A 25,457-nucleotide genomic window follows, 5' to 3' on the forward strand; every position below is an offset into this window, starting at 1 on the left:
TTTAACCCAAAGTCCACTGTTGATATAGGAAGAACACTGGCTGTGTCAAAATTACATGGTAGGTAGTGAAGAAGGAGTAAAGATATGGATTTAAATATTTCATCATACTACATATTCTTTATAACTTAGCGAGTATGTAACTCCTCCAATAGTTTTTGAACAAAGACAGAAAAATAAAGCTCAAATCCCAAACTCCTCCAATACCCTCACTTGAATTCAATAAAAGGGTGCTTGGTGATAGCCTCCAGGTTGGACAATCCCACCAAATTGTGGCATTCCATAAGGCATCATAGGAGCACCACCAACTCTACTCAAACCCACCTGCCCTTGCATCCCATCCATCCCATACTGCTTCCACACCTGTTGCTCCTGCACAAGCAACTGCTGCTTTCTCTCCATGTCTGCTATTTGCACGTATGAAGGTGGCGGCACAGACAAGGATGCTGCAAACGGATCCTGCGGTCCTACAGCTTCAACTGTTCCCTCCGGAGCAGGCAAAGCCAGAATTGGAGTGCCCCTCTTCCCAAGTCCAGGCAGTGCCACACTACTAGCACTTCCTCCACTCATCTGAGTTGTGCTCACGTGTTGCCTCACAGCCCCTTGATCATACATCCCGTTCAGTAACAACGGATCAAACCCCCCTCCCAATTCAGCCTTCTGCTTTGACAAGTTACTACTATTCTCCACCAATGCCAGCTCCCAATCTGCTTTACCAACTTCAGCAGCTGCTGTTTCCCATGCAGATTTCCCTTCATATTCCTCATTTGAAGGAAACGCCTCCCAGGAACCTTCAGCCCTCACAGTTGCAGGCCCAGAGAACAATGCCAAAGCCAGCTTATTCCCTTGCTCATCAGCTGACACTCCATCATCCCTAAGATCCACCAGATCACTTGTCTCCTTTTGAGAAGCAAGCACGTTATTAGGCCGTGCAACTGAAGGAGGGGCTTCTGGAGGTGTGAAACTCTCACTCTCAGGTGCTGGAAGAGCCTTCACCTCATTCATATCTGCCTCTGCCTCTGCCTCTGACTCCTTCACAGTTACCTTCATCTCTAATTTCCTCTCGGGGCTCTTTGGCCTGTTACTCATCTCCTTCAAAAAACCCTCCAGCGTCCCCAGAAGCTTGTCAGTGATCCTCTGCACTTCAGGATACTCAGAAGACCTTGCAATCCCCATATCCTTACACCAACCATAGAACCCCACCAACTCATCCATCATCTTGGCAGCACCGACATAAGAATCAAAAGCCTTCACACAGTGCACATACTCCATCTCCGTGAACCGATCCAGCAACACCCCCAAAACATCACAAACCTCAACATACAACTTAAAACTATCCCTCACAACCTGGTATAGCGCAACTAACACCAACCTATTGTTCTTGGCAGCACCACTAGGCCTACAACCCAACACACGATCAAGCATCAGCAGCAAATGCTTCAACCTCTCCAAAACCCTCTCAGCTCTCATTTCCCTCACAGGAGTAACCTCACTCCTCTTATTACTCTCCTCCTCTCTCTCTTCCCTAAACTCCTCAGATTCAGCAACACCTCTGAGCTTCCTCCGATACGCCACAAACTCAACCTTCTCATCAAGATACAACGCGTAAAGCCTCACGAACCCCGCGTGATCCCAGGAACTAGAATGTGCCTCGTCTCTGAAATCAGACATGTTCAGAATCCTGGTCCCTCGGCGCTTGGCATGCACGATCTCCTCCTCAAACGCGGGGTGGCCATCCACCAAGAGTCTATGAACAAGACTAAGAGCCTTAACAGCCACAATCCAATCACGAGTCTTTGTCAGCCTCTTGGAAACGGTGATCAAAGAAGCACTGATGTAGCCTCTGGAATGCGATGTCAAAGTGAGGATTTCTCTTATGTATTTGTCATCAGCAGGAACCTCTTCATGGCTCGTGGCTTTGACGACCAATACTTCCAGGTCAGGTGCCAAATTACCAGCGACTTTGGCTATGCTGATGCTGGTCTGGTCCTTCACCACACCAATCGCCTTGCGGATTGTGCTTGATGCCATAATGGGTGCTTGATTCGCTTTGCAGAGGGAAATTCAGATCAAATTTCAGATTTTTTTTTTGAGATTATGTTTTAAGGTTATCTGGTGGTGTGACAGAGACAGAGGGTGTAACAGTGTGCGAAAGTGACGGAAGATTTGTAGACTTGCGCTTGTGGATGAAGTGGTGGATTATGCTTTTTTGTGTGTAGTGTGATCAAATCAATGCAGCGTGCTTATGTTTGTTTCACTTATGGCCTCTGAGTTGTAATACTTGAATGAAAGAGAAAGCAAAGAAGACAGAAGACGAAGACAAAGGAGAGATAGCGAAACCGCGTAATCAATGGAGAAAAAGATTTTGATTGCTTACGTTTCTCATTATTTTCACTTTATTTAAAATTAAAGTGAACAATTACTTTATAAGTCTCTTAATTGATCCAGTCATAATATAATAAACAATTTAATTAAATTATTATTTAATATGGTATCAGTCTTTATGCTATGCCATTGTCATAAAAGGTTTTCTTTATGAAATTTAGATATTTATTAAAGATTAATTTTATTAATAAATATCTTAAAATACCTGATTATATAGTTGAAACCTTTATATATTCCAATTAAATTGTGTTAATGATAGGACGGTGTCGGTGAAACGGGTCGTGCTGACGTTGTTATCCACTCAACGGATGAAAAGTGTGGTAAATACTTTTTTTGGAAATAGTAAAGACTTAAAATATCTTTTTCTTTACATCTATTTTAGCACTGGAATCCTCCACTTTTTTGGAAAGCATCTGCATACAACTTCTTTCATTACCTTAATTCAACTTTCTAACTTTCAAATATCAGTTACATATATATATATATATATAACATTAATTATTTTTTAACCTATTATACTGATGTTATGAAATGTTTGTTTAACATTCAAATTGATAAATTTTTTGCGGAATTTGAGAACAAGAGAAAGGTTTCATTTTATAAATATAATATTCCATAATGTATAAATACCATTTTATGAATTAAATATTGAGTGAGAATTAAAAATTTCTTGTCGATTAAGAATAGGATGTTGTTATTATGGAAGTGTGTTTGAAAATGAGGATGAAATGTTACTTAATGAATATGCTTTCCATTAGTATCCAACCAGGGACCATCTAATAGGAAGTTTCTATAATGCTTAAATAAGTAGAAGCAACAAAATATTAACAGCTAAATAATAATATGAAAGTTAACTATAGAAAAGAATGATGGTATTTTTTGAATAATTGTTATTTGTAAATTTTTTCACGTATAACTTTATAATTTTTTTTATGATTGATATGATGATATGAGGATAAATACATAGATTAATTTATTTTCTTCTTTTTATATTCTCATATGTAACCTTTTTTTTTATCAATATTTATCCGTATAGATACGATCATTTATTATTTCATAAATAGTGATTTATTAACAAAAGAGTTGTTTAATAAATGGCAATAAAATATTTATAATCGTGCCGAATTATTTGAATATTGTAATTATATAAAAAGTTTATTTTACAAAATTAATTTGAAAATTACTTACAAATTTAAAATTTGTGGAGAGTCTCATTTAGTACTTCCACAATGATTTTGTCTTATCACATATCTTGTGCTATAAGAAATGTGGAAACGTGGTGGAAGAATTGAAGTTTGTTTTGTATTATGAGAGCATGTTATTGGGCATGGGAAAGGGTCTGGGACGTGCTATCCAAGTAAACATCACAAAGGCAGTTGTAGGCACGTTTAACAGTCTCCATCCAATAATATGTGTATGTGCTCTATAATATACTTTATCATCAATTTTGAAAGAAAAATTACAACAAAAATATATATAAATTAAAATTATTTAATTATTATAATTTTAACAATGTTCATTAATTTTTATTATAATAAAAATAATTTAAATATAATATTAAAGTAATACAAATTATAAATACAAATTATAAAAAATAAATAAATTTATCTAATTTTTCATTCATTTTATTTCTATTATCTTTTTCTTATAACCTAACTAGTTTTTTTTTTCACCTTTTTTTTTTTCATTTCCTCGTGCTTTTAACAAATGTTAGGATTGAATTTCACATATATGTTGTTTCATTACAAAGCTTAGATCCATTATATGTGATTCCTATTACTTACAATTACTGTATTAATTTAAACCATTTAAAAATAATAATTTCTCACCAATGCAACTTGTGAGGACTATCATTTAATAATTAATTAATCATCAAATTATATTTCTTGTATTATTTGAATCGACTTAGAACAAATATATGTTGAACTCACCAAGGAATCTAGCACAAGCAGTGACGATGTTCACAGATTAAAGTAAAACATGATATTCATTCAGATACAAAATTGCATAAAAAGAACAATTAACTAACTCTTTTTAAAGAAATATATTTAACTTATGAACATGCAGTTTATATTTCTCCCAAAACCAACATTGATATCAATCTCCAAATTATCATAATTGCTAAACAAGACTTACATCAATAAGAGAGGTTCAACTTTGAAAAGAATTTTGACTTTTTAGGATAACAATTGTGAGATCGAAGAAAATGATTCCTAATTTCAACTATATCTCCCATTTCTTAAAGCTCCATTTGGTTTCACTTTCAATTTTAAAGATATTTCAAAAATGCAAGATTGTATTAATATACTGAAAAATACTTTACCTTCTAAATTAAAAACTATCGTTCATAATAATGTATTAGCTTGATTTTTTAAAAATGTTTCTACATAAATTTAACGACATAGATAGAGAGTTAATTTAGTTTTTCACATACTTTTGTAAGTAAAAAGTTTAAGTTTATTTCAAGATTCTTTTCTTCAAGAAATTCATCTGACTAATTCGGAAAAGAATTATTGATTTAAGAGTTATCAATAAGTTTTTTAAAGAAAAGTTTTATTTTTCTTTTAATCTATTATAATTCAATTCTATTTTAGGTGATATCCCTTCAATTCATTCTTTTATTAGTTGTTTTGTTTTTTTACACTACATTTTGCGTGTTATAAACACTAGAGTGTATTTCTTAATTGGTATTCTAGAAACTTCATACTTTTAAGTGCGTTGCATATTATTGTAGAGTCTAAACATTGTGATTTTTCAAAGAATAGTAAAACATTTCATTTTAATTTGATTGAATTGAAACTAAATACAATTTAGAAATCATACCAATGTAAAAATCTTTGGTATTTTTTATCTGTCTTTTTAACTCTCGTTCACTTTTTGTTTTTATTTCTTTAAACTAAAATGTATTTAAATTACTTCTAAAAATATGTTAAATAATTAAAGAAAAAAATTATTGAAACTCAAATAAGTTAAAACTTTTTGAAATAATTATATTTATTTTAGTTCCAAAAATTTGTCAAATACCCGAAGGTTAGAGTTTGCATTTATAATTATTAATGTTTAGTGATATTATAATCTTTTATGTTTATTATGTAACTAATTAATATATATTTACATAAGTAATTTTAGTCTGGGGAGAAATTAATGAGAGAGTTCTTTTAAATTTTCTTTTAAATATGAAGATATTAATCTTCGTTTTTTCGACGAACCTATAAAAATAAAACGGTTCCAATCTAAACAGCAATCTTGATTATCAGTACCCATTAACAGACGCGCCGTTGAAGTTCAGAATCCCGGCGAGCCATGTTTTTGCTCCGGGTCCACTCAGTGGACGCCGACCACCCTCTGGATCCCCAAACCATCTTCCAATCCCATTCCCAATCCAACAACCCTAAATTCAGCGAACGCAGAGGCGCACTCCACTTGTTCCGAACCTCTCCCCACTCCTCCCTCCCAACCCCAACCTCCCACTCCTCTCTCCTCTTCATCCTCGCCGTCCCTAACTACCTCTCCTTCCACGACTTCATCCCCTTCTGCGGACCCCACCTCGACAACTTCCACCACCTTCTCTTCATCAGGTTCCCTTCTTTTCCACTATCTTCTCCTCTTTCATGCAAACCCTAACTAATCATTCCATTTCACCCTCCCTGCAGGAACGACGGGACCGAAGATCGCTATAGCGTGTTGATCAAGTTTGCCGATCAGTTCGCCGCCGATGAATTTTACAGCTATTTCAATGGCAAGAAATTTTCTCCCGCCGAGGTGAATCAATCTTGATAACCTTTTCGCTTTTCAATTTTGTTTTCTGTTTCTCAACATTTCAAACGATAATCAAAATTTAGGCAGAGGTGTGCCATATTTTGTTTTTGCAATCTGTGGAGTATTCGGAGTATGCAGAAGTTGCTGGGACTCCTCCTCCTGGTTGTACGGAAATACCAACTTGCCCAGTTTGTCTTGGTGAGTTTAGAGACTTTTTTTTCTCTGTTTTCTGTTTGTCCCTGGCAATGATGTGAGGAATTGGTTATGGGTTTATGTATCTTACTTTTATTTTAATGATAGAGAGGTTGGACCCTGATACGAGTGGGATAATCACAACACTTTGTGACCACTCATTTCAATGCCCCTGTGTCTCCAAATGGACGTACTTGTCTTGCCAGGTATTTACGTTCTTCATACCTTTAAATCTTACTTCATACCCTGTGTCTTGCCATATTCAATTACTAGTGTGTTTGGTAGAGAGGGATGGAATAGATAAAGTGAAAGAGATAGAATAAAAAACTCAGTTTGTTTAAAGAGAAATAAAGAGTATAAATTGGAAAAAGAGAAAAAAATTGCTTATTTTATGTTGTTTTACACAACAAAATTGATATGGCTTTGTGAGAACGATTTCCACGCTTATTCTTTGCACCCAAGCTTGGAAGTTTTTAGCCATGAACCCCACTTATTTTTTTAAAGATTACTTCAGCTTTTTAACTAAGAAAAACATACGGACCCTCTCACTTATCTTCTCTTCTCATCTCTGTGCTATTTTGCTCTTACCAAACAGAGGGTACAGGTAACAGGTTGTTATAAGCTCCTTATTCTGTAACATAATATCTTTGATGGATTGTCTTTGGAGTTAAAAGTATCTTGTAATTTTGCTTAGACATCTCATCAGTTATGATCATGATATATCAGGATTTCACACTACGTCTTTGATCTCATCTCAAATTCATGCATCAAGAATCAAGATGGACTGTAGACTCTTATTGATTCACATTCGGGATATTAAAATCCACTCACTCTTTTTCACCCTCATTAATTAAGAATCTGGAATCTATTGTTCATTTTGATTTTCTAAAAAATGAGAACAGAAGTAGATTGTCAGGAAGGTACATCTCTGAATATATGATTTCAGATAGAGTAAATTCCTATCAATTGTAAATCTGTAACACAGAAGCGCTATTGGTATTTAATTTGTGGACTTGTCTCTTTTGAAGTGAGGGTTGCACTTTAGAGACTAGATTGAAGAGTTATAACTATTTATTGGGAAACTAAAGACTTAAGACTGAAAATATGAGAAAAAGAGGTTAAGAGATTGTTTGTCTCTCAACTGATCTTTGTTAATAAGTAATTAATGTTAATAAGTAAACAGCTCATAGGTACAACATATAACAGTTTTCCAATCCAACTACTACCTACCTATATTTAATACCTATTTTAACACTACCCCTCAAGCTAGAACATACAGAATGTATGTACCAAGCTTTCAACAAATAAATTCAATCCAAACCCCTTAATGATTTTTTTAACACATTTGCAAGTTGATCATTGGATCCAACAAACCCAGTACAAATTTCCTTGGACAACAAATTTTCCCGAATAAAATGAGAGTCAAGTTCTATGGGTTTAGTCCTTTCATGGAACATTGGATTCAAAGCAATGTGGAGAACAACTTGGTTATCAATACATCTTCATTTGTTGGATCTCACGAAACTTTAATTCTTGAAAAAATTGTTTCACCCATACAAGTTCACAAGTGAGAGACGTCATTGTCCTATATTAAGCTTCAACACTAGATCGGGCAACCACATTTTCTTTTTTGCTTTTCTAAAAAATAATGTTTCCTCCAAGGAGATGAGAACACATTAAGCTGTAGTGGAGCATTATCCTTAGAAGATCCTACCTAATCAACGTCACAATACCTAGAAATTTGGGTATTGCCTTTATCTTCATACAACAGACCTTGCCTTGGAGTCTTTTTTAGGTATCTTAAGATGTGGATGATAACATTCCAATGATCACTACAAGGATTTTTGCATAAATTGGCTAACAACATCCACTGCAAAAGATAGATAAGGTCTAGTAATAGTGAGATAAATAAGTTTCCCAACAAGTCTTCTATATCTCTAAGGATCAGAGAGAGGTTCACCTTGATCTGCCATTAATTTTTTATTTGGATCCATAGGGCTATCTACTAGTCTACAGTCACTCATGCCTGTTTCATCCAAGATATTTGAAGTATATTTCCTTTGAGAAACTACAGTATCTTCCTTTGATTGAGCCACTTCATAGCCTAAAATGTATTTGAGACTTCCAAGATCTTTGGTTTGAAAGTGATTACGGAAGTATTCCTTTAGCTACGAGATTCTAGTAGCATTATTTCCTACAATAACTATGTCATCAACATACACAATTAAGTAAACACATTTTCAAGGCGAGGTATGACAATAAAAAACTGAATTTTCTGCCTCACTTCTTTTTATTTCAAAAGTTTGTACAATGTGACTAAATTTTCTGTACCAAACACGAGGAGATTGCTTAAGACCATAAAGAGACCGATGTAACTTACAAAACCAAGCCAAACTCCCCATAAACAACAAAACCAAGAGGTTGCTCCATGTAAATCTCATTTTCTAGATGACCATGAAGGAAAGCATTTTTTACATCTAATTGATGGAGAGGCTAATGACATATAACCGCCGTGGCAAAGAAGAGAGTCACAATAGTCATTTTGGCTATGGAAGAAAACATATTACCATACTCAAAGCCATAGATCTAAGTATATCCTTTGGCAATCAATCTAGCTTTGAGGTGACAGATTCAATAGCTTGAGAATATGAGAATATCCTAGAAAGACACATTCAATAGCTTGAGCTGAAAGTTTATCTAAACCTAGAAACACTTCATGTACAAAACACTTGCAATCAAAGACTCAAGGAGAAATGTAATCCAGAGGTTCATTTGGAAACCAAATGGAATGTGGAACTTTATTATCCAAAGCATAAGAGGGCATTCTATTAATAAGATAATAGATAGTAAGAATGACATCACCCCAATGGTGACAGATACATTGGCACCAAGCAGCTAGATACGGGCCGTTTTAACTAAGTATCTATTCTTTCTCTATGCTATACCATTTTGTTAGGTGTATGAGGACAAGTAGATTGGTGTAAAATGCTATGTGAGTTTAAAAGAGTGGAAATATCAAAAGAAAAGTATTCTTTGGCATCACCACTCTTTAAGATCTTGATCAGTTGGCCAAATTATTTTTTGATTTCATTAAAGGATGACACAAAGATATTCAAAAGTTCAGATTGATCTTTCATTAGTAAACCCAAGTACAACGATTCATCAATAAAAGTGAAAAAATAACGAAATCCAAGACCTCAAATTTCAGAATGAATTAAAGAAAAGACAGAGGAGTTGAATCTTTGACTAAGTTCTTGTTGGAAAAGAAGACTGAATATGTTTTCCTAATTGACACGACTCACACTCTAAGACTTGGAATTTGCTAAGTTTGGGAATCATCCTTTTTAATTTTGATAAATGTGGATAACTCTAGCAATCATGTAGAAGCTTTGGAAATGGGGATGCTAAACAAAGAAATTGACGATCTAGAACCTATATAGTAGAGTCCCCTAGATTCATGTCCTTCACCAATCAGTCAACCTTGTATAACAAAAGAATTTGCATCAAAGGTTGTAAAGAATTTAAAGGTTTAATTAATTGACTTAAGGAAATTAGGTTAAAAAAATGAAAATTCGGAAAAAAAACATAGTTTAGGTAGGTTCAAAGACACAAAGGGATATTTTGACCAACTCCTTGAGAAATAACTTTGGATCCATTGGCTAAAGTAATAACATGAGGAATTTTAAGATGATAAATAGAAGAAATAAGGAATCATTGCCAAAAATGTGATTTGAAGTGACTCAATTATTCATGGACTTTGACATTTTAAGGTTTGAGAGATGCAAGCTTTTGTCAAACTAGTGAAAGGTTATACTTCTTTGTTAGACTTCAAACGGAGATATTCTTGCTATTCTTTGTTAGAAAAATGTGGTTCAACCTTATTAGGTTGGAAGATGTTTGTTGTCTTGCTAGGAAAACCATGTAAGGAGAAGCATTTATTTTGAGTGTGGCCAATTCTCTTCCAAAAGGAACATTGTGTAAAGGAAGACATGTTAGAATTCATCAATAATGAGAATTACAACCACAATCTACAATCACAGCTAGTGCTAACTTGGAAAAGACGACAAACACTAGAGGAAGAGTATGAGACAAAAGGAGGGCCCTCTCAACCAAAGTTGAAATCGAAGAAACAATGTTCGAAACAAGGACAAGGAGGTCCGACGAGCCTTGTAGAGAAAGCACAAAGTTGTTCCAGTGACAAAAAAGGTGGACGGCAGGGGTAGGATAATGGTGGACAATGGTGGATATCTGCAAAACTAGAGTGGGGTCACGCTCTAATACCAATGTAAGACTGAAAATATGAGAAGAGCTTGAGAGATTGATTATCTCTTGGCTGATCTTTGTTATTTATAGAAGAAATTACATCAATAATATCTAGATAATTAGTGCTAATAAGTAAATAGCTCATAGGTACAACATATAACAATTTTCCAATACAAGTACTAACTACCTAATCCCTATTCTAACATAAAGTATTAGATTTTAAATTCTATAATTAAGTATACATATGCGTGTACTTGTTATGACCTTAGTCATGTTTCTATCAACAATCATAACTTCTCACTTTTCGGTCTGAAGTGCACTTCATAATCTCACATTAGGAAAGACAAATCCTTATGACTTGTTTACTTTGAGAAAATAATTTCTATTTTTATTTATTGTTTTTGCTTTGAATTTAAATACCACCATGCTTTTGAATTGTTTTCTATTGTTTTATGTCATGTTCATTGTGCTGTAATTTTCTGCACCAAAAGCCGTATGAAAGTAGTTCTTTTATTTGGAGTGCAGTTGGAAGGATTGCCTTATCGATGAAGAATTCTGTTGTAAAGAGCCTTTGCTGTTTATATTGTAGGTTTGTCAATTCTGTCAGCAACAGGATGAGAAACCAACTTGTTTTATTTGTGGAACTATTGATGATCTCTGGGTTTGTATGATTTGTGGGTTTGTTGGATGTGGAAGGTAAACATATTATTTTTATATTTTCACTGATGACTTGTGTGTGAAAGTCCCTAATTAATATAAATAAACGATTCATGATTCATTGAACCTGATATGTCATGCTTTTGTTTTGTCGGGTTGGGGAAGACTTTAACACTGAATTTTCATTTTTAACTAGATATAAAGAAGGACACGCTATTCAGCATTGGAAAGATACTCAGCATTGCTATTCTCTTGATTTTAAAACACAACAAATTTGGGATTATGTGGGTGACAGTTACGTACACCGATTGAACCAGAACCAGTCTAAAACTGATGGCAAGTTGGAGGAGATGAATTTTCGCTGTATGTCACTGGAAGGAGATTGCGATGCGTGTGAATGCCGTGAAGATTTAGGAATTAATGGTGCCCTTTTCAACAGCAAAGTTGAAACAGTATGTTTCTCATTAGCTCTTGTGTATCAGTCTGTCTTCTATTCATGAATATTAAATTCTCCTACATTTTCTCTCAACTAATGCTCCTACATACTAAAAGAAGAAAAAGTATCCAATACTTTTTATTTTTCCGAGACATCAAGTGTGTTTATTTTTGCATTTAAAGTATGGAGGATTGGTAGGAGGATATAACATCATCTTTATTTATGCTAAAACCTGCTTTGACAAATTGCCTGAAATAACAAACCTTGACATTTATGCTTTTATATAACTAAAACTGGACACCGTTTGCTCATAGCCCTTGGTGCAAATACTGTAGTATAGACATAGACTCAAATAGTTAATTCAAATAGAATATGGGGATGAAATTTTAAAAGCAATTTGTATGAAAGTTACAAAATCATTTAATGATCCCATCTCAACAGCTTGTTGTTTATTATGTGGTACTTGATATATCCTGTCTCCTTGCGATGAGCATCTTCTTAATTTTTCACTTTTCATTGTCCTGAATGTCACTAATTGATTTTTAAATATGAGAACAGATTGTGGATGAATACAACCGTCTTCTTACGTCTCAGTTGGAGACACAAAGACAAGTGAGTTAACCTTTTGTCCTTAAATTATTTATTTGAGTAAAAAGGAGTCTTTGAATTGGATGTACAGAACTGTAGATCATTTGACTTCAACTTTGCCTGAAAATTACATGTCTTGGAGTGTCAATGGAGGGTGATGAAATTACTACGTGTGGGTTGGAATTAGTAACATTGAGGCTGGTTGCTTTGTCTGACGATGAAAGGCTTTGGCCCAATTGCTATTGATACTGTCTTATGTTGTTGGTCTTTGATGCAATAATACTGGTGATTGTGTTTGTGAAATCTTGTAATGTTAATACTTTTTCTTGTTTCAGTATTATGAATCTTTACTACTAGAGGCAAGAAGTAAAACGGAAAGTTCCATGACCGAAGCAGTGGAGAAAGCTGCAGCTTTTGAAATGCAGGATATCCAAAATGAACTGGAAAAGTGGACAGAAGAAAGAAATGCCATTGCTGAGGTTACTTCTGTGTTCTCCATTGCATTTGGTTATTATTTACTTGAATTATCTGCTATTTAGCCATTCTTTCTTACCTTAGGTTAATCAGAAACTCATAAAAAATCAAGAGAGTTGGCGAAAGAAGGTTAAAGAAGCTGAAGAGAGGTATATCTACTTTTATATTTTCCATTTAGTTTAAATTTGTTCTCTAGCAGTAATCAATAAATTTTCATTTCTGACCAACACTTCATTCTGATACCTGTCTAAATATATGAATCATGTAGGGAAGCTACATCAACTAAAGCGATGAATGAGAGGGTAATAGATTTGGAGGAACAGGTACTGCAATTAGCTTCAATGATTCTTTGTACAGAAGTTTTCCAAATATATTGTTCTTTGACGCGTTAAATGATATACAGATTAGAGATATCAAGATCTTTCTGCAAGCGCAAAAAACAATTGATAAAATGTCAGATTCAAATGGAATCAAGGATGGAACAGTCCTACCTGTGGCTTATGAACAATCTTCTCCAAGCCCCAGTAAGAGAAACAGAAAGTCTGGTCGAAGGCGGAATTAGTTGCAACCTTTAGAAGACTTATTCGTTCGAACTTATGGATAGTCGATCATGTTTTTAGGAATGGAAGGACGCTAGTACTTGTTGAGGGCCCAAACACTTCATTGTATACGAGGCAGAAACAACTAATGGCCTTGGATGCTTGTCTGCATGTTTTAGATGTTGTATATAGTTGATGCTTGTAAACAGTTAATTCAACGAATTTCGTACTCCAAAACCATACCAGTGATGCTAATTTGTCAAAATCATTACTTTTTCAAAAAAAATCAGTAATTTTTTTTATTACTCTTTTAAATTCACAAAGATTCACGAAATGATATGAATCTTACTACATATTTAATGAATCAAATGTTATTTCGTAAGTCTGACAGCCCGCAGGTTTGTTGCTTTAAGGTCTCTACTGACATTCTCTATCACTATCATTTCCATCTCTATCGTTCTATAGTCTATACACTCCACAACAAGAACAATGTACGTTTTATGCAGATTGTATATTCAGTGAATTCATTTAGAGCATAAATGGACAAATGATTTAGAATTTTGTAAAATTATTAAAGATCCCTCGTTGATGAAGAAAGATAGACAAACAAAAGAAAGGGAACAAATAATATAGAAAAAACGTGAAAATATGAGAAAAAGAAAATGCACGAATAGAGAAACTGAACGTGAAGTTTCTTTCTTAATATTTATTTTTATATGTAATTTCATACACGTTTGTTTTAAGAGGGTGCCCTTCATATTACTGTAGTAGTCATCTGAATTCTGACAATTGTTATTTGCTAAATCTGTGAATGAACCAAAAACAAAATCCATTAATGAAGCCATCCTTGCCTGAAACATTCAACCAAACTCTTAAGGATGGTTCTAAAAGAATCTTTGCATAGAAGGCAAAAGTAAAACTGAATATCAGAATAGGCAACTTTAGCTGGAAAAAAGAAAACTATAACAACTAGTTCACTATATATATATATAATAAAAAAATACTACACAATGAAAGGTAGGACCAAAGGAAAAATAATAATAAGAATGACCCTCCACTCTGCAACACCCCAGCCGAATTTACGCCAGTAATCCTATGTGTCTGCCAGTGCCAGTGCCAATGCCAATCCCAGGAGCATAAATTGGTTAGGAAAGGTGATTGGTTCAATTGATTTGTCCTAACCTACAAACAAACACCTAGGTTCCGCAGCTTCCCTTTGCAAACCCGAATGGAGGCACCAGGGAGCGGGATCATATGCAACCAAACACACTCAAAGGTCCTTAGAGAAGAAAGTACTACATCGTCATCTTCATGTGCCATCCATCATCTTTGGGGTTGCTCTGAAACAGCGGCACCTGAAGTACTGCTAGGCCCAGCACCGTTCTCGTTTGGAGGTGGAGTACCCCATTTTCCTTCTGTCTCTAGTGGTTCAAGTACAAGCACTCCCCCGTCTGTAAGTCCTAAAGCAAATTGATTGGGTTCAGAGGGATGTGCAGCAATCACAACAGGATACACTCTCATGCTGTCAAAAGAGAATTTTATCAGGTATGAGAAAATCAAATATCAATAACAGATCTTTCATTACAATTGATAATAAAGCTCACCTTGGGTTCGGATGGAGATAAGCAGTTTGACTTATTCTACATCTTAATCTGAGTGCCGGGACAGTAAGAATGCCAACACTTCCATCCTCAAAGCTTACATATATTGACTGACTATCGCACGAGTATGTAGCATGTGTGATTGGATTATTTTCCCGCGACGAAAACTAATCATAAAAAAATGAAGCATAATGTTAAGCAAGCAGAGATCACGTTAAATGAAGAAAGCCAAATAGAGCTAGCAATTAAATAAGCATACAACATATATTATATATAGCTAGCACACACCTGTTTTATACATTCCAACTTTGGTGCCTCGTATAAGGCTATTTGAGTTTCATGAACAGCCAGTAAATGTGTCTGGTCTTGATGAAATTGGACCCGAGTATCTGCAAGAGGTGCTGGAGGTCGCCCACCGGGAATCTGTAGGAATTTACTTGCTTGTTTTTCCCATCCATCTGTGCTCCAAACACACAACTGTTGACAAAGAAAATAAACGAATGCCTTCATGATTTCTATTCAATAAGATTTTCAACATTACTCATCCAAAGCAGTTATTTTAAGGAATCTTTTTCACCCAGTCATATACCTTTTACAATTCCTATTAATGAAAAAAAAAAACAAATGACTGCAGTGGAATAAGAAGACACATAGCAAACATTTCTGGACAGCCACAGCAACAAAAAGCCTTTTCTTCCATTAAGGCCACTTCAGCTTAGCAAACTAATAACAGAGCTAAAAGTTAAATTCCTTACCTGAGAATCAGCTCCGGATGATACAAGAACATTGAGAACGTGAGAAAAGGCAAGACCAGTGATTCTCTTCTGATGACCTTTTAGCTTGGTTTTGACCTAGATGGAAACAAATTAAACAAGAAAAAAGGTAAATGCCAATTTTTTTAAAATACCAACAGTGCATGAAACTAAAACTGATATCTTTACGCAGAGTGAGTGGGAGGGGGGAGGAGAGACTAATATCAATTTTTACAAATCACTAATTTATGAAACTTAACCGACAGCTCCAATCTTGATCATGAATAGAATAATACCTCATCCACTCGAACATTATAGATTTGTATGGAAGAGTCATCCATGCCAATGGCAATAATATTGTTGTCTTGAGGATGAAATGCAAGAAATGTAGCAGCTGGTGGAGGTGGCATGAAAGTTGTCATTGTCTGCAGTTGATATTCACAAAAATTAATGCGAAATATAGAATTGCAACAAAAAGTGAAAGAGGTCAGGGAGTGCTAAAATAAACCATAAAAGGGATGCTTAGCAAAATACTTGGTATAGATTATAGTCTGTCCATTTTGGCAATACTACTAAAAGGTCAAAGAAGATAGGGACTACTAAAATCATAAGCACCATATGCTGTCTCTCAAAACAACGATACAAATGTAGAAGCAAGGAGTAAGAAGACATATTAGGCTCCAAAATACTATATAACCCAACTGTAGTCAAGTGGTTGGTTTCCCATTGCCTAGGTTGCAACTTCATAACTAAATTCAGTCTCTTGTTTGTCATCCCAATCATAGGCATTCATAAAAGCCTCCTCAATTATAAACACTTTTAATGAGGTATAAGCATGTGTAATGATAAATCTAAGAGCGGGCTATAGTAATAGTAACTACCAGTAATGCATAGAATACCTATTATCTTGTCGATTGAAGGATCAGAAACAAATAACCAGTACATGCATTTGTTTCTAAATAAGGAATTGGCAACAAGACCTACATAACAATTTCATAATTATTACTCCCCTCTGTTCCTATTTTATGAGATCCAAATTAAAAGTAGTGTTTTTTGTTTTTTTTGCAAGACCCAATACATAATGTCCCCATGCATTAACTATTTTCAGACTAAAATACATTTAATTAAATCAGTGAGAGGTCCGTTAGTGGAGAGGACTATTGATGATAAGGATAATTTTGAAAGAAAATTATATATATATATATAAATTTAGGACAGACTTATTGATAATATCAACAAAATTAACCACTTTCCTTGATTATGATGAATTAGGTAATTGAATCTTACAAACAAGAGTGAAAGAAGTAGAATATAAGTACGAGCAAAATGAAAGCTACATACCTTAAAGGTCATCATATTGAATAGGGAAATTTTCCCTCCTGAAGCAGACAGAACATATGAGTCATTCTTTGACAGTGCAAAACATGACACAGCATCCTCTGGGTTAGTATCACTTATATCATTAGTCATCAACATTCCACTGGATGGTTGCCATAGTTGTGGTAGAAGGTTTGGAGTGGCCTAAATAAGAAATGCTTGTTTTAACAATCTTATGGACATTAACACATTGAAATGTAATCACAAACAAGTAGAGTAGATGCTCATTACTTTCGCTGAAGGATTCCGCTCATTTCTCTGCCATTTCCAAAGCTTGTGAACAGCATTTGTTGCCAAAGCCAAGATTGCAACCCCCTGATTTGTATAAATTAACCTAGAAACCTGAAACAATATTTTAAAATATTAAATGTATAACCAGCTGAACGACTACTGTAAACTTGTAATTAGAAGTATACAACCTAAAAGAAAAAAGAAAAGAGGGGAATAGCCCACCAAAACTTTGAACACAACATGCAAGCAGAAAAGCTATATAGGCAAAATATTGAATAATATATTTTTTTGCTGATATATTTGTGATTCAATAGGGAAGTAGAGGATGAATTCATTGGTGAGAATACAATACAAGTTTATGCATTGCCTTCACATGCCCCAAAAAAGACTGAATATATACAATTCTTGTATCTAGCAATACCCTCATTGATGATAGACTATCAGGAAGTTTCAGGGAGCGGCATTGTGACGGTTCATTAATTTCTGTCAGCTTCCATATCCTAGATTTATCCACAGCTTCATCAACAATTCTGGGTTTCACATCTGCTAAACTTCGTGTATCATTGTTCTACAAAGCAAAATAGAATAATACAATTAAAACAACCAGAGAAATAGAATTATCGTTCATTAACTGATTTACATGTGGAAAAACTCACAATCCCAACCATTGCTACTACTGGAGGAGCTCTATCAGCAAGGCTTGTTCCTACAGTTACATTGGTAGAAGGAAAAGATCCAAGAGTAGGTGCCTGAATTAACATGAAGGATTCAGAAGGATATACTTGCAGAAGATTGACTAAATATTAATAGCTCTACCTTCAAGACAGCTGCAGAAGGATATACTTGCAGAACATTAACTAAATAAAAATAGCTTTACCTTCACAACAGCTGCAGAAGCAACTCTAGAAGCATCAAATGTACGATTCTCCACTGTCCGAAGCAGCCTAATTCCTTCTGTATTAGCTAGAATTTTAACTCCATTGTCATTTGTGGAGACAGCCAACAGTATTCCATCCTTGTTAAATCTAATACAGGGAGATGCCTGCAGATTTCAAAGACATGTATTATTAAATAATGAATTTATCATTAAATGAATAATACCCAATGCAGTCCTGTAATTACCAGTAATCCACCATCTGCATCAACACCTGTCAACATGTTTGTATTATCCATATCCCAGAATTTGACCATAAACTCATCACCAGCAGCCAAAAACCGATTCTTAGTTGTATCAAATTGAACAACACCTACAGATCTCTTCCCAAGACCATGAAAAGTACGCTTCACAGCTCCTTCACTTTCATTCCATTCCACTAGATATGATTCTCCTTCTTTATTCGTGCCACATGAAAACAATCTACAAACAGACGTAACAAAATAATTAAACTAGTTCATGTATCAAACAGAGCAACTGAATATAAGAGGCAAACAATTATCTCTGAACCTTGTTCCATCAGCACTATATGCCATTGTAGTAGATGAATGACCAGGTGCATCATAGTCAACCCTAGAACCCATGTCATCATACAACCATGCCTTTATTTTTCCATCAGTTGCAGTTGAGAAAATGAACTACAGAGACATATCAGAACACAGTTGAAATTATTATAACACATTTAAAAATATAAATCAAAACAAACTAAAAGAATATTTTGTCATCATGGCTAGAGCATCCAACAATTTGAAATACAGTAAGCACAAGTAATCTTCTAGATAGAAAATTATTTGTCCGTGTTGTAATGCTATTATTGATCAAGCATAACCAGTTAACCACTATATCTATATGGCTCACTGAGAATTGACATGTACTATGAATTATATAACCTGAATAGAACTTGAAATAATATTTTCACACTAATTATTTTGGGAGTGGCAAAGAACTGTCAACTTGAAACAAAATGTGCACAAAATAGAGGAACATTGATCAGGAGAGGAAATTCATTAAATTAAATTATTACAATTTTCTTTGAATAGTGAATTCCATTTCTAAATGCATCCCCACTCCCCCAAATTAGATTTTAGAGATACAAATGTTCAACACACTGCAAATAACTAAAGCATTCACTATTGTGCATTTCAATGTTTAACTGCACTCTAATGGAAAGATCTGCAGGAGCTAGAGTTTGTGACTACACAAACAACATCCTCAATAAATTGAAAGGACATACTTTGGATAAGAAATAGACCACATGTAAGCCCTCTAAAAACTAAAATATCAATAGACAAACATGAATATACTGAGGTTGACTAATTATAGGTTACAAGACTATGTTTGTCCTTTGCACGTGAATGAAGGCATTTGACCAAGATTATTACTTCAAAAGTAACTACAAAATTTCTCTTAGTGTGTTTGTCTGACTGCTCCCTGCACATTTTTTCATTTTCTTTTTTTCATCTTACAAAGTTCTCAGTTTAGAAAAATGATGGACATGAGCACATACACATAAACACTTGTATAAGTTATTACCTGAATATTTTCTTTGTGATGAGGGCATACAGAGTATACAGGAGCTTCATGACCCTCAAAAGTATACTGCTTCGCACCAGTAACAGCGTCCCATACCTGCAAAATCCTTGAATGCTTAAAATTGGTTTCTACTGATATTGATGCTATTACAAAAATGTGACAACTAACCTTGATGACCCTATCCTCTCCACAGGTCACAACACAAAGCTGTTTGTTTGGATAAGAAAAAGCAAGATCATTGACACTCCCAGTATGAGCTTCAATCTGAACCACAAAAACTTTGTTAATACATATCAAGCAGATTAGTGGTGTGTTTATGCTTTCGATGTATAGAAAGGACATAAACAGGAACATACATAAATTTAAAATAACGAGCTTATAAGAAAATCTAATGGAAGTCAAAGTGACAAACAAACCTCCAGGTGGTTTCTAAGATCATCCCCACCATGATAAGAGTATATGTGAACAATATGTTTAGAATAAGCAACACCTGAAATATTAGTGAGGATAAATCAGACTTTAACTCCTAGTAAATGTGTGCTCAAGGCAAAAAACAGAAATATCACAACACACAAATTCATTAGAACATACTGCAAAGTGTTCCATCGGGACTCCACACCACCCGATTGACTGATGCCGAGTAATCGCTAGAAAGAGATGCCTATATAAAAATCAAGGAATTAGCAATAATCACTAAATGACAAGCAGTCTCCAAAAAACAATACAAAACTATGCAGAATTGACAAATTTCATTTAGAGAGCCATACTTGTAAAGCTACAGTGCATGCTCCAAGTTCCCAGACTTTAAAATTTTTATGTGCAATCCTTTCACGGCTGCCTATATCCCACACCATGACATCACCCATGTTTGTTCCAACTAACCATCAAAAGAAATTAATAAGCAAATATACACAAAATAAAATCAATGGATATAACATACAACATACAGAAACAGAAGAAATTATCAAGACAAAACTGACACCAAAAAGAGGCTTACCAAGAAGTAGAATTTGCTGAAGTGGGTGGAAATCCATACTTTTGACAATTGAACCTTGGCTGAGAGTCATCACAACAGTCTTGGGCAAGTCATCAGAGGAATAAGAGCTCTGACCATGGCTCTGGCTCGAGTATGCAACAGGAAGCAAATTTACTGGTAGATTACTAACCTGTGAAAACATTTGCCAGGGACCGGTCATATACAATGAGCTATCACTCTAGTGTAAGGTGGATAAAACTCAGAACTTAGAATAGAAAAAACAGTTGTTGCATTAGATAACACAGCAACATAAATTACATGAATCGCCACCAAAGCTGTAAGGAAAACTCTGTTCTCTACATAAAATGCAATTCATTGAATGAAAATATTGCAGAAGAGATGAAAACAACTTGTTATTCAGTTGCGCTCTCGATCTGCTAACAAACATAACAAATGGGTCTGCAGAAAGCATTTTTCAAACACATTTTTTATTTTGAAACTAGAAGAAAAAAAGTCAATACAACTCTGTTGTAAAAATGGAGCATATGAAAACACAAAACAAAGGTCATTTCCAGACAAACACTGATTAAATATTCCCTTCCCAACTCCATAATTGAAGAATCAGTATCTAAGCAGTCCCCAAATAGGATGCAATTAATCCTGGTTAGAAATGACAATAGGCAACTTTTAAACACTGCCACATTCCAAAGCTAAGGCCATGGAGTGTGGTGATGCAAGAGGCCCAACATGAATCTAGCAAATACACTTGTACCATCTTAGAATTTAAACTTAGCATTTAACTTAATACTATAAAACTGTCTTATAAGGTGTGGTGAACAGCCTAAGTATTATATGGACTACATTGGCCATATGTCTATTGGCCTAACGACTATACACATAGGACAGCCTAAATACATCCCCTCAAAACTTCAATTAAGGCAGCTTTGCAATAATTAGGGCATGCAATGATGATTGTATATTAAGGCCAGGGTGCCAAATTCAGACACCACTACAGGGTCATTTGAAAAGCCAAGTATTCCTGCTACATAAAATGTTAACACTTATAAGGCATCAGCCACCAAAACAGATACAAACAAGTGCCCAAGCACACAAACAACAATGAAACAAATGAATACTCAAGTATAAATAACCAAACTTTCATTTTTAAATTAAACATAAAAACAGAGAAAATGGAAAGCAACTACTGTACTTCATCTGATATTCCAAAAGGTCTTGTTCTCTTCAATACATGATCTGAATCTGCAGTTTGGTAGTCCATAGCTGGGTTATTGGTAGGAGGGGTTCTGGGGCGCTTTAAAATAGCTGCTAGCATTATCACAAATAGAAATCCAAAAAGAGAAAAAGAAAATCAGTCTGATTATATAGGAAGTGTGCAATCTAGTTTAATTGAGTGATGCAACATTAACTGCAATTGAATACTGCATGTGTTTTCTCCATCATGATACAAGTGATTATACTCAGTCGATAGCTGACCACATATTGTAATATATAGCTGACATCAATTCTCAGGCCATACTTAGGGCCTTACCTGCAGCAGGAGCTCCGGGCAAACCCATGGGTCCGGCAGAAGCTGAAGGGTGCGGAACAGGAGATGGGTTTGCCATCCAGCCAGCAAGGGATGTCGGAAGAGCAGGCGTGGGCTGAAATGGCTGAAAATGTATACGGAGTCAAGAATAGTAAGAAGACAGTACTAGTAAAACAAAGATGAATCATATCCCATTGTTTTACTTACACCATGAGCACCAAGTGGTGGGAAACCTCCGGCCTTTGGGACAGCGCCCATTAAGGGATTGGTAACAGGGGATGGGGCTCGTGCACCATTTGGTTGCCCACAACTATGGTCCACAAAAAGGGTCTTTATGTCAGGGTTAGGCCTTGGGTTCTTACAAAGTTGATGCTGCCAATTTAAACTGCAAGTCAACACAAATAAAAAAAATGAGTATCACCAAATTTATCACCGAACGGATTGATTACATTGACACACAAAAGATAAGTTCTTTAAGAACCTCTGATTAATTAGAGTCCGTAATCTGGAGTTCTTTAAGGTTGGAAATTGAAGTTTGTCTCGAAACAGAGGGTTAGCTTCTATTAATTTCTTCAGTTCAGCCAGCATTATGCCTCTGGCAGATTTTGTATCTCCATACTTTGATAGCTGTTCATTATTTCTGCAAAATCATAAATACCCACATTATAGGCCAGGAAAAAAATATTTATAAACCAGGCAAAAATACATGAAATCCAAGGGTAACCGTATTCATACCTAAAGTTATCCAAAGTCAACAACTGTGTGATTTCCTTAAAAAGCTCTTCATTAAATGCAGCAAATACTTTCAAGTCCTTCACTAAAATCTCAACAGCTTTGGCTCGATCTTGCCTGCGATAATATTTTCCCATTCAATTTTGAAGTAAAAAAAAATGACTAAGCAGTAAGCAGATTGGAAGAGAATAACTCAGCTAAACGCAACAGATAACATACTTGTCCAATGCTTCTAAGTACTTCTGCTTCCGTATCTCAAAGAAAATCTTCATGGAGTATCTATTGTCATCCACCTTGGTAAAACCAGACAAGTACTTCTCCACCTCATCCCACTCCCCATTCGTCACCATATCCTCAAAATACCTCATGTTAAAGAAAAATCCCGATTCTTGCTCCAACCTTGACGTTCACAAATTCACATACATGTAAAATATAAATTGAAAATTTAAATTAAAAAACTGAAACATTTAAATTTTCGGAAATTAGCGTACTTGTGAACAGTCTCCTTAAATTTCTCTTCATCTAGAAACTGAAGTATGAGAAAAACAAGTTCTCTGCTGAGGGAAGACATGACGGTGCCTTCAACAAAAACCGCACAAAAGATCTAGAACAGAACAGATCAACAATACCTGAACATCGAAAAACAGAATTCAACCGACGACATATCAAAACCCACAAATTCATCAAAATACGAATATACAAGCACATCACAATCACAAGGAACTTTAAATTGGAGAGAAAAACCGTGCTAGAAGAGACAAAATGAGAGGGCGAAGGAGCTCTCACCTGCCAGAGAATCCCTGGCGCAGATCGAGAAGGTCGGAGCAGAACGAGAATGGCGAGGGAGGGTTTCAGTATTTTTCTCGCTCTACTTTCTCTCTCTAACTTTTCTTGTGTTAGAGCTCTTCTGGTTGAGTATTTATACAAGAACAAGAAAAGGGGGCTAGGGATTTGAAGAAGAAGAAGAAGGAAGAGAACACGGAGATAGACAAAGAGAGAGAGAAGAGAAGAATTGTTGTGAGCGACGAAATAATGGTATCAGACAGTTTAAATAGCGTGTGCGCGAGAACGAGATGAGATGGAATCATGACTTTATTATATCATAACAATAAGTAGTTAGATAAGTCATTTTACTTATACATGTCTTGGATAAGCGCAGTCGCTTATAGAATTGCTCTATCCTATTGGCTTATCAAGAGTCCTAGATTTGGATTTATTTCCTGGTGGACTCGCCGTGTTTTCAACCTCGGTAACATTCATTACTATTTTCTAATTTCTGCTATGAGCCATATTTGTCATTTATTATACATTAATTTAATAATTGAAATTTTGAAAATAAATAAATAAATTAATTAATTAATTAAGAAATTTGTTAATGTTATGGGCATATTTGTGGATCATGAGTTTGCTCTATTTGGGTGTGTCTTTGTGTGTAGGTAGGTGGTGTGTGTGGTCTTATTGGGTAGAGAGTTTGAAGGTGTTTGTTATAAAAAGAAAGAAATAGAATTTGTTTTGTTTGTTTTTTATTAATTGAAAAGGCAAGATATTTGTTATATTGATGGTGGAAAAATATTTGACCCTTTTTTGCCCTGTTGAGGAAGATTAGGACGTTATGGCAGAAGTAAAGTTATTATTATTTGATATGTGGTGGGTCCCATGTTATCATCTACATGTGTGCTTCTTTAATTTGAAAAGGTCACCTCCAGTCACACCCAACTTCACCCACTTCCAAGCAGTTATAACTGTTCAAGTAAAACTCAAATAATAATAATAATATATAGCTTATAATATTTTCTTACAAAAATCAATAAATTTCTCATCATAATTTCTAATTAAAAATAATGTAAAATTACTTTTTTATAATAAAATAAATGAATGAATACTTCCGTGTTTATAATATAACATTCAGTTTATGTTTATCTTAATTAACATATTTTACAGTTTTAATTCTCTAACTGGACAGCAAATATTTATATCTCTTTATTATATTTATTTTTTTGACTTTGAATCTGTCTCGTATTTTTATTTAGTAAATTAATTGCATGTCTGTGTAAAAACTTTACAAGAAAACATATTTATTATTAATTACAAAATGAAGAGTTATGTTTTTTCTTTATTAGGTCATGTAATGTATTTTGTAATGTGCTTATCATACATTTATATTGATGATTATAATAATACTTTTCTTTTTTAACATGATCTTTCCTTTTATAACATTAATGTTTATTCTTTTCTTTGTTAGGTCATATAACTATAACAAGCAATCCGCGTTGTCTTATACTTTTTCTTTGGTTTTTTTATTTTTATTTTGTTAATATTGGCCCTTAAAGTTTATTTTGATCATCCAAAAAAATAATTCATTAAAAAGGTACACGTTAATTATGCTTTTATGTTAATGAATGTAATAATACTTTTATTTTCCAACAAGATCTTAAGATTTAAAAATATTTTAAATTAATAGTTATTCAATTGCTTTAATAAGTCA

General features: G+C 34.6%; 3 protein-coding genes and 1 pseudogene across 9 annotated transcripts; 1 reads left to right on the top strand and 3 right to left on the bottom strand.

Annotated features, from left to right (window-relative positions):
* On the bottom strand, nt 1-2,456 carry LOC137807553 (putative clathrin assembly protein At4g32285). The gene has a single exon (XM_068608239.2). The coding sequence runs from the start codon at nt 2,026-2,028 to the stop codon at nt 217-219; it is 1,812 nt and encodes a 603-aa protein (XP_068464340.1). The 5' UTR covers nt 2,029-2,456; the 3' UTR covers nt 1-216.
* Nucleotides 2,457-5,583: 3,127 nt separating this feature from the next.
* BRIZ1 (zinc finger (ubiquitin-hydrolase) domain-containing protein) lies at nt 5,584-13,527 on the top strand. 4 transcript variants are annotated; one of them, XM_068608243.2, is made up of 11 exons: nt 5,584-5,960; nt 6,036-6,144; nt 6,225-6,339; nt 6,442-6,539; nt 11,186-11,292; nt 11,450-11,705; nt 12,248-12,301; nt 12,613-12,756; nt 12,836-12,900; nt 13,020-13,074; nt 13,155-13,527. In XM_068608243.2, exons 1-11 carry the CDS (start codon nt 5,686-5,688, stop codon nt 13,311-13,313), a joined length of 1,437 nt encoding a protein of 478 aa, XP_068464344.1. In that variant the 5' UTR covers nt 5,584-5,685; the 3' UTR covers nt 13,314-13,527. The 4 variants fall into 4 exon arrangements, 3 of the variants coding, with proteins under 3 accessions (XP_068464344.1, XP_090157000.1, XP_090157001.1); XR_016519840.1 differs by having other exon boundaries at nt 5,607-5,960; nt 12,369-12,756; XM_090300874.1 differs by having other exon boundaries at nt 5,625-5,960; nt 11,122-11,292.
* LOC150028842 (secreted RxLR effector protein 161-like) lies at nt 7,595-8,357 on the bottom strand (annotated as a pseudogene).
* Nucleotides 13,528-14,102: 575 nt separating the features above from the next.
* On the bottom strand, nt 14,103-24,042 carry LOC137807557 (topless-related protein 4). Of its 4 annotated transcripts, none has more exons than XM_068608247.2 (26): nt 23,759-24,042; nt 23,464-23,601; nt 23,192-23,371; nt 22,976-23,089; nt 22,722-22,880; nt 22,448-22,625; nt 22,244-22,364; nt 21,905-22,017; nt 20,716-20,884; nt 20,486-20,595; nt 20,310-20,379; nt 20,135-20,208; nt 19,887-19,982; nt 19,719-19,814; nt 18,696-18,823; nt 18,374-18,608; nt 18,129-18,293; nt 17,917-18,000; nt 17,673-17,819; nt 17,252-17,362; nt 16,985-17,164; nt 15,940-16,068; nt 15,647-15,742; nt 15,180-15,368; nt 14,895-15,058; nt 14,103-14,812 (listed from the first exon to the last, which is right to left on the bottom strand). In XM_068608247.2, the coding sequence occupies exons 2-26, from the start codon at nt 23,541-23,543 to the stop codon at nt 14,614-14,616; spliced, it is 3,387 nt and encodes a 1,128-aa protein (XP_068464348.1). In that variant the 5' UTR covers nt 23,544-23,601; nt 23,759-24,042; the 3' UTR covers nt 14,103-14,613. The 4 variants fall into 4 exon arrangements, with proteins under 4 accessions (XP_068464348.1, XP_068464346.1, XP_068464347.1 ...); XM_068608245.2 differs by having other exon boundaries at nt 17,908-18,000; XM_068608246.2 differs by having other exon boundaries at nt 21,905-22,020.
* Between the last annotated feature and the right edge of the window lie 1,415 nt (nt 24,043-25,457).

The sequence above is a fragment of the Phaseolus vulgaris genome, chromosome 3 (assembly GCF_051622355.1).
Source record: "Phaseolus vulgaris cultivar YP4 chromosome 3, ASM5162235v1, whole genome shotgun sequence".
In the NCBI taxonomy this organism is placed as follows: Eukaryota; Viridiplantae; Streptophyta; class Magnoliopsida; order Fabales; family Fabaceae; genus Phaseolus; species Phaseolus vulgaris.

Bases quoted from the DNA above. Each gene is read 5' to 3' on its own strand.
- LOC137807553 (XM_068608239.2), bottom strand. From the start codon at position 2,028: ATGGCATCAAGCACAATCCGCAAGGCGATTGGTGTGGTGAAGGACCAG.
- LOC137807557 (XM_068608244.2), bottom strand. From the start codon at position 23,543: ATGTCTTCCCTCAGCAGAGAACTTGTTTTTCTCATACTTCAGTTTCTA. The intron at 17,820-17,907 runs GTGAGTTTTTCC...TTTGCTTTGTAG, and splicing joins TAGTAGCAATGGTTGGGATT to AACAATGATACACGAAGTTT. The intron at 15,059-15,179 runs GTGTGTGCTAGC...TTTTATGATTAG, and splicing joins AGTTGGAATGTATAAAACAG to TTTTCGTCGCGGGAAAATAA.
- BRIZ1 (XM_068608243.2), top strand. From the start codon at position 5,686: ATGTTTTTGCTCCGGGTCCACTCAGTGGACGCCGACCACCCTCTGGAT. The intron at 6,145-6,224 runs GTGAATCAATCT...ATCAAAATTTAG, and splicing joins AGAAATTTTCTCCCGCCGAG to GCAGAGGTGTGCCATATTTT. The intron at 12,302-12,612 runs GTGAGTTAACCT...TTCTTGTTTCAG, and splicing joins AGTTGGAGACACAAAGACAA to TATTATGAATCTTTACTACT.